This window comes from Primulina huaijiensis, chromosome 15 (assembly GCF_012295235.1).
Source record: "Primulina huaijiensis isolate GDHJ02 chromosome 15, ASM1229523v2, whole genome shotgun sequence".
NCBI lineage: Eukaryota > Viridiplantae > Streptophyta > Magnoliopsida > Lamiales > Gesneriaceae > Primulina > Primulina huaijiensis.
In genome coordinates, this window is record NC_133320.1 from 24,642,638 (window position 1) to 24,654,137 (window position 11,500).

Here is an 11,500-nt window from a genome sequence, read left to right on the forward strand (position 1 = left end):
TAATTTATAAAATTTAAAGGAATAAGTGTTTTTTTCACTTGAAAAAATCTTTAAAAGCTCTAAATTTGAAATTTTAGCTTAATTAAGTGTTTTTTTATATCACTAAGAAGCCAATCCAAGCACATAAAATTATAAAGCAATTTTTTTTTTTTAAAAAAAACACTTTTCTTAGCCTAGCTTTTTGATGAAACGGTTCTGGTATGCATAAACAAGCGAAGCAATCTGTATCTGGAATAAAGTGATCCGTATCAAACTATCAAATCTGACAAAGTAGAAGTTAAGCCCTAAAATAAGTTTTTGTGGTTTCATGTCATTATTCCTCTTCAAGAACACACCAATTTTTTTTCTTAAAATAGGGAAAAATTAGCAACAAAAGGGCCGTCATTTCCAACTTATTTTCGCATCGAAGCAAGCGGCCATGAGTGATCTCAATTTCTATTTATCCGTGCGACAAATGCGGGATTTTTGCATCTCACAAAAATCATCCTCCTTTCTTAAATTTCTAAGAAATTATATTGTATTTTTTTAAAAAAAAAAAAAAAATTAAAGTTAATATATGTGAAGGGGTAGAGAGTAGACGCACTGCCGGACCTGAGAGTTTGAAGTCTGAGACGAATATCGAAAATAGCGCCTTCAAAACTTAATATTTATATATTTTTTCATCGACTTAAATATAATAGTATTTGTACCATGAATTCTATAAATAAATATTGATAAAATATATAATTCAGAACAATGTCAATATACCATAAGAAAATACTAATAAAACTAAGACAATATTCCAAACAAAATATAAAACTAAGACTTATTTTTTCTCCTGTTCAAAAGCTAGGATAATCGACAACTAGAATTTGGGAAAAACAAGAGAGAAAGATGACTACAGTTTCTTTAGGTCTCCTAACTGACCAAGTATTAAATTTAGATGACTATGGTTTCAGCGGCGGTGACTACATCAGAGATTGTGGTGAAGTTGAATCAGAAGTAGTGTTCTAAAAGAACAAGGCAAGCATGGTAAATTGTGATGAAACTTGATCAGATGATTCCGAAGTGTTCTTTGTTGTTGACTATGAAGAAATACAGATCAAAGAATAAGGCAAGCATGGTAAATTGAAACACTCGTTTGCTTCATGACAAGAAATACGTGTGTCCCCTAGAGGACTACATATACATATCAACTTCTGAAACTGTGACGAAAATTCAGATAATATGTATGCTGTCTCCTGACATCTATTCTTAAACGATAGAAGATAACATTAGTATTTGCCTCCTCCGTCCAAATGATATATTGAATTTTACATTCAAGTACAGTGTGAATTGTATCTTATTCCTATGTGAAACACCTCAATGTCATCGTTCATGAGAATAAAATACAATTCACCATTTTAGTGTGTAGCACAACTGTAGAATTATAAATAGATAATGTTGAAGCATCTTGGTACCCCTTATTGGTGGAGACAACACAAATTGCATTTCCAGATGGTATCCCGAATGTTCCTTATAGTACGAGATAACACAGATTACATCTCCAGAATAATATCTACAATCCATAGAAACCGTGGAATTAACTTACAGCAAGATATGAGAGGACTGAAAAGGTAATAATTTATAGTTCATATTGCAAAAAACAGCATGTATTTTTCACAATATCCTTTGCAAAAACATGTAGTGTGCTTACATTCTCTATCTGTTTTGACCCATTTGCTTCCATCAGTGGCCTCTTTTGGCTCTTGATCATCATCACTATCATCTTCCCCGTGCATATTTAGGTATTTCTTTGGCTTTGCCTTTGGACTAGACCTTTGAGGGTAGACCCTTCTATTCAGGATGGCCCTTAAAATCTGTTCATAGATAGGAAAAAGATTGACCAATTTTTTGTACTTCAAACAGAGAAGACGCTTAAAATCTGAAAGAGAATAGCGCAAGATCATGATGCTAGAATGTGTTTTGGTTTTTCTGTGAACATTGTCTTATCATTTAGTTTTAGAATGTACCTTATCCATTCTTGAATTAGCCAATCCAGGCCCTGTAATTGGATCCCTCAAACCGGGAGTGAGCACAGATCCACCTCTACACAGGAATGCCTTCTTAAGAAGAAAAGACAATGACCTTTTACGAATGTCATTTCTTTTGTTTTCCAACCTAATACTGTTTCCTTCCCTGTCATGATCTGAGCTCAAGGTTCGACGGAGGCGAGAATTTTCATTTTCTGGCACGATATTCATCGACTGGTTGATAATCTTGTCACCTTCCAAGAATTTCTCCAGCGATACATAATGCTTTTTCAACTCCCCAGAAAAACTGGAATCCGTGGAAATATGTTGATTGAGTATTGTTCTCAAATCTTTATCAGTTTCTCGGGAATCTTCTGGGGTATTATGTTCCAGGTGACCTGGACTTCTGGGTAAAGTTAAGCTCCCTTGAATATTAGACTTTTCTGAATCTTTAAGATTGTTATTTCCAAAAGTCCCAATAGCAAGTAAAGCATTTGGCCAATCATTGAATTCTTCTCTGCATGGTTGATGTATCATATGATCTGTGTTGACGAGACATTGGAATAGTTTAAATAACACATTTTTCAATGTTCATTAATGATTTGAAATGGTATTGAAGCCTGTTTCGAAGAACACTTGACATTTATTTTGCTTTCTTGTTTAACAAAAACTTACGATTCGTCCCTGATTCTCGATTTGGTTGATGATGCTCCCCTTTGTTTCTCAGCAAACCGAAGATCTAAACCAATAAACACACCCATATCAATTCATGAAAAAGACTGATTCACCAAGAAACAAATTAGAATCAAAGATACCTTCATTTGTCCACGAGAACTACAAGTAGTCTTTCAAGAACTTGAGAATGTTGGGTATATTTTAAGTTATATTTGGAGAGAGATTATGCATTCTGCTCAAATACCTTGGCTATGAGTTAAGTGAGCTTCGTATGTTTTATATACGGAAAAGATGTTGGTGGGGTAGATCTTCAACGGGAATACGCCATCAAATAGTATATCAAAAAAATGATATGAATTTATCTAAACTTTATGAAAACAATAATTTGAACTTGATTAATAATTTTTTAGAGAGGTAAATTGATCGATATTTTGGTAACACGATCCAGATTTATTCAACCCTATCCTTGGGATAATACCCGAGGATAGATCCAATTGGTGTGGTCTTTTTATGGGTTTTGTTCATGCTACTCATTCAAGTAATACATTTATCCACTCAGCACATGACATGTGTATAAAGTTGATAAATCATTATCACTCGTTCAATCATAACGTATGGATTAGTGATCATGTAATAAGTGAATGATAACACTATCCATATAGATGGTATATACCAAGTTTTAGTGGCCAATAGATCTATATTTGAATATTATTCCAAAATAGTGTCCAACTAACTCACGATTTGATATTTGTAAGCTGCTGACAGGATTGAAAGTACATGTAGTGGTGAGATTGGCCGTGTCCTAATCATATAATTTTCTGGGTTGAATCAGCCAATTTTAGCAGAGAAATTCTCTACACATTATTACCTAACCACATTCTGAAATGGGACTGAAAACTATGTTACACTAGTCCCACTTTCTTGCTTATAATTTTTAAGAATCTATCTATTATTTCGAGGAAGCAGTTGAACAATTCATATTTTTTTATATATTAAAAATATTTTTTTTAATATATAGATAAAATATAGTCGTGGAATGGGAAATCAGGATAGCATTTGAGAAGGAATGACAATAAAAGATATTAGGTATATAATTATAGGATATATACAAGGATTGGCTGCCCAAACGAAACCTATAAATTAACTATTTGAGACAAGATCATATGATGTCGGGGATTGATTTGTTTCTTCGAGCTAGCTAGATCACAATTCTAGAAAATAATTTGCCTTTGAAAAAATAATTTAATCCGTTAAGTCATTATATATATAGATCGACATAAAATCATATCTCTTTTTAGTTAACAACAATTTCTAGGATGATTGAAAAATGTATAATATAAGAAGATGTAAAATGAGAAGTCCTATTAATTGTTATGTAATGCTCGCTCGACTTTTGCAGAATCCAACAAACGAAACAATCCATACAACCTTAGCAAAGCAAACACTCCACATGTTCTAATTCAGTCCCCAATCCACCTAACCCCATTTTCCCATTCTCCAAAAATATCTTTAATATTATTATTATATATATATGTACGTGTCGTTATTATTTAAAATCCCCTTAAAATTAAATTAAGTGAACTTGCATATTCATATATAATTACATTAAATTTTATATTTCATCAAGAGTTTGACCCGTGGCGCCCCCATATTATCATCCCTTGCAATTATTGGCATTTACGGTGACTGTGTGCAGCTTATAATGTGCTCTGAAAACAAATTAAAGAAACATTTAGGATACTATTTGTTTAAAATTACTTTAAGAGAATTTGGTAAAACGTTTTTGAAAAATATTTTTAAAAAATGTTTTAAAAGAGTAACTGAGAGTTGGTTTTTCTTTTCTTTTTTTTTTTTTTTTTTTTTTTTTTTTAGAAATGAAGACAATAATGAAAATCAAAACATAGTATTTTTAATTGTAAGATTATTTTTATAAAATAGTTATCTAAAACATATTTGTTCGTAAAACAATTTTTAAATTTTTTAAAAAAATCACTTTTATAAAAGTTAAATATCAATGACCCTAGCCATGATAGAAACTACCAATGGGCCTGGTTTGTAGTTCGGCCTACAAATAAATCGTGGAGATGTGTAGAATATTCTGATCTTCAAACTATATAAGATTTCAATTTTTGTGTTAAATATTCACTTTAAGAATCAAAGTTATGACTATTTTGTCATAATATAGACTGTAAGGTTGAGTTTGGTTGCAAAATAAAATAAACTAATGATTAGTATGTAAATGATAAAGAAAATGATTGTCGTAGATATGTAATATATGGTAATATGTTTGGTAAGATTTTTAAGTGTATGATAATTTTGAAATTTTTGATGAAAGGACAAAATTGTCCTTCCTCTTTTTTTTTCTTCTTCCACTCCGGCGGCGGTCCGGCAGTCCGGCGGCGGTCCGGGAGCCGACGTGGCGGCGATGGCGTTCCGACGAAGGTCCAGCGTATATCCGGCGGCGGCGGTCCGGCAACGGCGACGGTGGCGGAAGTCCGGCGAGGGAGGCGATGGCGTTCCGGCGAAGGTCCGGCGGTGCAGTCCGACGTATGTCCGGCTCCGACTGCGGTCCGGCAACGGCGACGGTGGCCGAGGTCCGGCGACGGCGGCGACGGCGGTCCGGCAGCCGAGGTGGTTCAATAGAGGTGAAGGAAGAAAGGTAAAATTGGAAAGAGAGTAGAGATAGAGGAGGGATTAATAATCCTACGGATGTATTATTTTATCACACGTAATACCACCTAATCACTCATAGGAAGGATTGGGCTGGTTAAATAAAAATCGTACCAAACGCAGGATTAGGTGTGATAAAATAATCTATCACACCTAATCCGCCCAACCAAACGATGCGTATATATATATATGTGTGTGTGTGTGTGTGTGTGTGTGTGTGATATGTGTGTGTGTGTAAAGAGTAGTATTTATTTTACACTTAATACTAATGATATGTGTGTGTAAAGAGTAGAAAACAAGGCTCTCCGGTTCAACATCCACCCGAACAGCCAGTGGTGAAACAATCGATGCCTGATAAACCAATCCTTCCAGCCCTACATTTGGCTTATAAGGGGCCCCAGAGATAGGGATAAGACATCGACTCCGTCATGAATCGCCCTATCATTGCAGCAAGGATGTCAGCCATATAGCAACCCCTTTCCAGCAAACTTTATAAACCGCCAACCTAGCGTGGGTTGCCATGCCGCGGGTTTTTCCCGTAGCATAGGCAGGGGCGGAGCCACCCTTGGGCTAGTGTGGGCTCCAGTCCCACCCTAATTTTACAATTTTTCTTTTTGGTTTTTCAGAATTTTTTTTATTTTTTTTTATTTTTGTTTTTTTTAACTTTACTTTATTTATGCAAATTTGAAGATTTTTTTTAATTATGAAGAATTTTTTAAAATGACATTGTACAAATACATATAATCAAATTTGACTTTTGCTCCCATTTTGTTCAAAAGGTTGAAGAATTTAATGTTAGTTGATTTTTAAAATTAGCTTTAAGTTTCAAATATATTTTTAAATTATATTTACAATAACATACAAATATATTAAATTGAGTCAATATGATAATATCATTATGCAGTTACTACATACTTTATTATATCTTTATTGAATTTATATTAATACTAAAAGTTTTATAGAATCTAAATTTTTTTAGTATGAACTAGTGTATATTTACAAGAATTTATTTTGAGAAAAATAAAGTAATGATTTTGATAAATTGCTCAAATTTTAAATGCGATATTATATGATTTGAATTTTGTGTATAATGACTTACATAATGTGTCAAGCTTTTTGTTTTTGTTTTTTCATTAATGTCCATATTATTTTTTTATGTTTGTCAATGTCCAAATCTATGCATTATTTTTTTTTACTGTTGGTTTTAAAAAATGATGTGAACTGACTTTGGTTTTTGACTGCAATGATTTTTAAGAGTAAAAAATTTGAAAAATCCATTTATAATTAAGATAAGGTTATACATCAATTCAGTCTAGGGGTGAACAAAATATTGATTTCAACCCAAATAACTGATTGAGCTGAATTAATTTGAAAATTCGATTTGTTTAATTGGAATTTTGGTTTTAGTTTTTTAAATCTGGTACAAGCCGTTATTGTCAACAAAATGATTCAATCACAGTTGAACACCACTATCGATTTGATGTATTTACAGGTGCAATAGATTTTCAAGTTGAAGAGTTTAATAATAGATTCAAGGATGAGGCAGTTGAACATTTTAAACTTAGTTGTGCTTTGGAATCTAAAGAAAACTTTAAGCTTCTTAATGTTGATCATATCTATCGACTTGCAGAGAAATTCTATTATCTTGATTTCGATTCACAATATTTGCATCAGTTGATAATGCAATTGGATCACTATAAACTTGATGTTGCTGGCCATGAAAGATTTCAGAATTTATCAACTATTTCTGAATTATGTCGAAGATTAATTGAGACAAATGTGAGGAACCTATGATTTGATTGACATGTGATTTATACATTTTTATCTACGTTGTTTACTTATTTATCAAATATGATATATTTATTTAATTGACAGGTTGATTCGTCTTGTTTTAACTCTCTCCGTTTCTACAACAACAACGGAACGAGCATTTTCAGCAATGAAACTTGTTAAAAAAACTCTTCGTAACAAGATGGAAGCAGAGTTTTTCGGAGATTCTATGATAATATGCATCGAACGAGATTTGGTTGAAAAAATTGATAACGATTTAATAATTAATGAGTTTTATTTTAAAAAGAATCGAAAAACACAACGAATCGAAGAACACAACTTCAGTAGTGTTTTAACTCTATGTTTTTTAAAGTATTAAATATTAAATACTTTTGTTTTATGTTGGCCTTAAGTCAATATTTACGTATTTTTTATTTTAAATTTTTTAGTTAATTATTTATTTTATTAAATACAATATATGATAAAGTCTGTCATAAGTAATTTTGAATCATAGCTCTGCTCCCGATGGCCGTATACATAGTATTAATGTCGGGCCGGGTTTTCAATATGTTAGGATCAGGCTTGAATTTGGGGATTAACTTAGAATGCCACGTGCAAATTTTCACATTTTATTTGATTTATTTCCCAACATATATAGAAACTTGTTTCATAATTTAGCTCGTTTTATGCTTTAACATATGACTTAATTTTCAAATACGAAGTTTTATAAATGCAAATAATCGATCCACCAACTCTGTGGGTACGCAAACTTTTATAATATAATTTACACTAATTCTCACGATCGATTTGGAAGAAATTTTGAATTTTTAATATCAAAATAACCTTTATGCACAAACTTGGACAGCATATATAAAATAGAATACGATTTCACAAATATTCGATCTATTCTATATCTAAAATGAAAAATATGTAATATAAGTTTTCGTTTATTTATATATATGTTACCTCCGTGAATTCACTAAGTCAAAACTACCACCATTCAAAACAAGGGATTCGAAATTGTTCACTTTTCCGACAACCCAAACAGCCAAGTCAAGAACAAAGATACAATATATTACTATATATTATTGATTAGAAAATAAATATTTTTGTGTGTGTGTGTTTCTCATCTTGACGGAATCTCTTTTCTGTTTCTTTGATCTCTTCATTTCAATTGCGAAGTAAATAAACAAACGAATACAAATTCTTTTGATTTATCAAAACAAAAAATGTGTGCGCTCAAACTCGATCGGCCTAAAAATTGTGTGTCCGAATGAATTTATAGGCAATTATTCTTCCGTCTTTATATACAGATTGAATATATATTTGAATTTCACGACACCCGGTTTCTTTTGGAGAATCCCACGAGATTCTGAGATAATTTGAAAGGAAATACAACATGATCAAAGAATCTTATGCACTAATTTGAATGATCTCTTCCTGCGAATTGAAGACAAGGGGAGACTTAGGAGATCTGAGCCTTTTCTTATGTTCCTGATGTAGTTTGTGCCTACGATGATACTGGCCATTCTCCCTTTTCTTCTCCACCTCCGAATCACTCTCGTTCGAACAATTACGCGAATCACTGTCCGTTGAAACTGCAAAAACAAATGTCCCCACTTGAATGTCATCAAGATTCTTCAATGGCTCCAAAACTTTGATCACCTCACTCATTGTGGGCCTGAGTTTAGGCCGATGTCTCAAGCATTCGTAAGCCAATGCCGCAGCCTTTTGTGCTCCAGTTTCGGAGTACTGCCCTTCAAGTCTCGGATCCATTATGCGGCTTAGTCTTCGAGGGTTTTTGAGCAACGGCCTTGCCCAGGGTGCAAGGTTCTGTTCTCTCGAAGGACGGCTTTTATCTACTGATTTTCGACCTGTGAGAAGCTCCAACAACGCGACTCCAAAACTGTATACATCACTTGCTGCTGTCAAATGACCTACACAAAACATCATAACAACTTATTTTGTGTATATGCTTTAATTTTGTTGTATCATATGTACAAGCCATAAAATGTAAATTAAATTACCAGTCATGATGTATTCCGGTGCAGCATAACCTTGTGTGCCCATAACACGGGTGGAAACGTGCGAGTTATCGCCTTCGGGACCATCCGTTGCAAGCCCGAAATCCGAGAGCTTTGCAGTGTAATCCTGGAGCAGAGTTTGGAACATTAGATTCATACATACGAGCATCATATTTTTTTATAGAAATTTATAATATAGAAATATATATAAAGCAGAAAATCGACTCACTGAGTCTAGCAAAATGTTCGAAGCCTTAAAATCACGGTATATGATGGGCTTTTTGGCTTCATGGAGAAAAGCTAGTCCTTTTGCGGCTCCAAGTGCAATTTTCAATCTTGCTGACCATGGAAGTGTGACTGCAAATCCTGCGTACAGACACACTTTAATATTATTCATGTTCACAGAGTGAAGCTTTTGAATAATAAAAACGTTTGCGTGATTGGTGATCTGCGCCAGTAGCTCTGATCATTAATTAATGTACAAAACTTGATTTAAATTTTGAAGAAATTTACCCGATTTTATCATTTTATTACATGAAAATTTCGATCTACTGAAAAAATATTTAGAAATACAAATTTTTTTTAAAAGGATATAAATAATATATATAACCGGACTTACTTCTAAAGAGTTGGCTTTCCAGGCTTCCACGAGGCATATATTCATATACCAGCAGCCTGTGTTCTTCTTCACAGCAATAACCAATCAACTTCACCAGATGTGGATGTCTCAGTTGACCAAGAAATATCACTTCCGTCTGTTCATCGCATTCCAAAAATAACATTAATCATTTATATATAATCAATACAAATGCTATCTAAAAATAAACCAAAATACACATACATGAAATTTAAATTGCATTTGGTTTCGCTTTCGGTCACCTTACCAGCCACTCTCGATGGCCTTGTGCGCCATCTAAATCCAGGAGCTTGACCGCCACGGGCTGAGCCTCCAAACCAGGCCTCAGCTTGTCATCGATGAATCCCTTGTGCACCGGCCCGAACCCGCCTTCACCAAGAAAATTACTCGATGAAAAGTTCTGTGTGATCACCCTCAGCTCTTGTAAAGTAAACGCATGAATGTTAGAGCCCGCCAAAGATGTAGAGAGATCCTCCGAAAGGGTGGATCCACTCAAGTCCGATAATGAGATCCTATGAAATGAAGATGGCTTCGAGATCGGTTTCTTCTTATCCGGCCTCGGGCTCTCAGGCTTGAAACAACTCGGGAAATATTCTTGCCATGTCATCTTCTTCTTGACAGCCATCAATCAGAAAAAGACCGTGCAGTGAGTGATCTGGAAATTGGATCAAGATCGATTTGAGGTATGTGTGTGTGATTCTAAAAGCAAAGAAAAAAATTACAGCTTTGGAAGGTTTATATGATGAAATGAAATGAAAACAAAGGAGATATAATGGGTAACAACTCCTTTTATATAATACTAATTCAAACTTGGCACACAACATATATATACCACCCTATATATATATTATATCTTCCCTTCCACTGTATATAAAATTTACCAAGTAGATCCTAATTAAATAATAATAATAAAGAAAAAGTTGACTATTAGATTCCAACTAACGATTATGGTATAATCTGGGCCATTTCTCTTGCGTGTTTCGCCACGCGGAGAATTGATCAGATTGTTCAACACCATCTCTATGTAATTTTGAGAAGAAAATTGCTACACGTAGTTGATTTGCAAACAGTACTACTGTGTGCATGTTCTCGCAGATGCCTGATGTTGGCGATTCATCCTAATATTCTCAAGTTTTTTAATGTCAAAAAAATAGGTTCATTCTATGCTTACATTTGAAATTATGTTACTCCATCTTAGCATATGTTTTAATACAAGATAATCAATCCACAATCAAAATCGATATATATAATGGATGAATGTCACCTCATTGATGAGTACGATGAGTGAGCAACAATGCATCCAGAAGATTTTTAAAATATATATAGATGGAACTAACTTTAACAATTTTGGGTGAAGGAGTGCGAATTAGTATATAGCGTTGAAACAATTAATGGATCATAAAAAAATATGTAAAGAAAACTGTTTGTCTTCCTTCACACGTTAATCATGATTTGGTCAAGTGTAGCAAATTGCAAGGTCAGGTGAGGAACTTTCCGAAGACATGGCAATTAAAAAATATAATTTTTTGAATTAATCTGATAATGTTCATTTTTCTTCCCAGTTGCTTCGTTACCAAACAAATTGACAGCAAATCTATTATTAGTTTTCTTTTTGAATTCGTAAAAGTCGAAAATTAGGAGCAACAAATCAATCTAACCACGACTTTTTAATTTCACGGTAACTATCATGGAATTTGACTAAATCACCAAGAAGTTTCGCTCAACTTTTTCGA

General features: G+C 33.5%; 2 protein-coding genes across 3 annotated transcripts; both read right to left on the reverse strand.

The window, feature by feature from the left end:
* Positions 1-1,008: 1,008 nt before the first annotated feature.
* LOC140960260 (protein NEGATIVE GRAVITROPIC RESPONSE OF ROOTS) lies at positions 1,009-2,912 on the reverse strand. 2 transcript variants are annotated; one of them, XM_073418464.1, is made up of 5 exons: positions 2,807-2,912; positions 2,667-2,730; positions 1,992-2,533; positions 1,676-1,838; positions 1,018-1,537 (listed from the first exon to the last, which is right to left on the reverse strand). In XM_073418464.1, exons 1-5 carry the CDS (start codon positions 2,810-2,812, stop codon positions 1,518-1,520), a joined length of 795 nt encoding a protein of 264 aa, XP_073274565.1. In that variant the 5' UTR covers positions 2,813-2,912; the 3' UTR covers positions 1,018-1,517. The 2 variants fall into 2 exon arrangements, with proteins under 2 accessions (XP_073274564.1, XP_073274565.1); XM_073418463.1 differs by having other exon boundaries at positions 1,009-1,838.
* A 5,455-nt stretch (positions 2,913-8,367) lies between these two features.
* Positions 8,368-10,594, reverse strand: LOC140958548 (serine/threonine-protein kinase RIPK-like). The gene is made up of 5 exons (XM_073416035.1): positions 10,015-10,594; positions 9,750-9,885; positions 9,360-9,496; positions 9,134-9,257; positions 8,368-9,043 (listed from the first exon to the last, which is right to left on the reverse strand). Exons 1-5 carry the CDS (start codon positions 10,390-10,392, stop codon positions 8,520-8,522), a joined length of 1,299 nt encoding a protein of 432 aa, XP_073272136.1. The 5' UTR covers positions 10,393-10,594; the 3' UTR covers positions 8,368-8,519.
* Between the last annotated feature and the right edge of the window lie 906 nt (positions 10,595-11,500).

Coding starts and splice junctions, on each gene's coding strand:
- LOC140958548 (XM_073416035.1), bottom strand. CDS start 10,392: ATGGCTGTCAAGAAGAAGATGACATGGCAAGAATATTTCCCGAGTTGT. Junction 9,886..10,014: donor AAGGCCATCGAGAGTGGCTG/GTAAGGTGACCG, acceptor TGCGATGAACAG/ACGGAAGTGATATTTCTTGG. Junction 9,258..9,359: donor CGAACATTTTGCTAGACTCA/GTGAGTCGATTT, acceptor ACTCTGCTCCAG/GATTACACTGCAAAGCTCTC.
- LOC140960260 (XM_073418463.1), bottom strand. Junction 2,534..2,666: donor TCGAGAATCAGGGACGAATC/GTAAGTTTTTGT, acceptor TCGTCAACACAG/ATCATATGATACATCAACCA. Junction 1,839..1,991: donor CTAATTCAAGAATGGATAAG/GTACATTCTAAA, acceptor ATCTATGAACAG/ATTTTAAGGGCCATCCTGAA.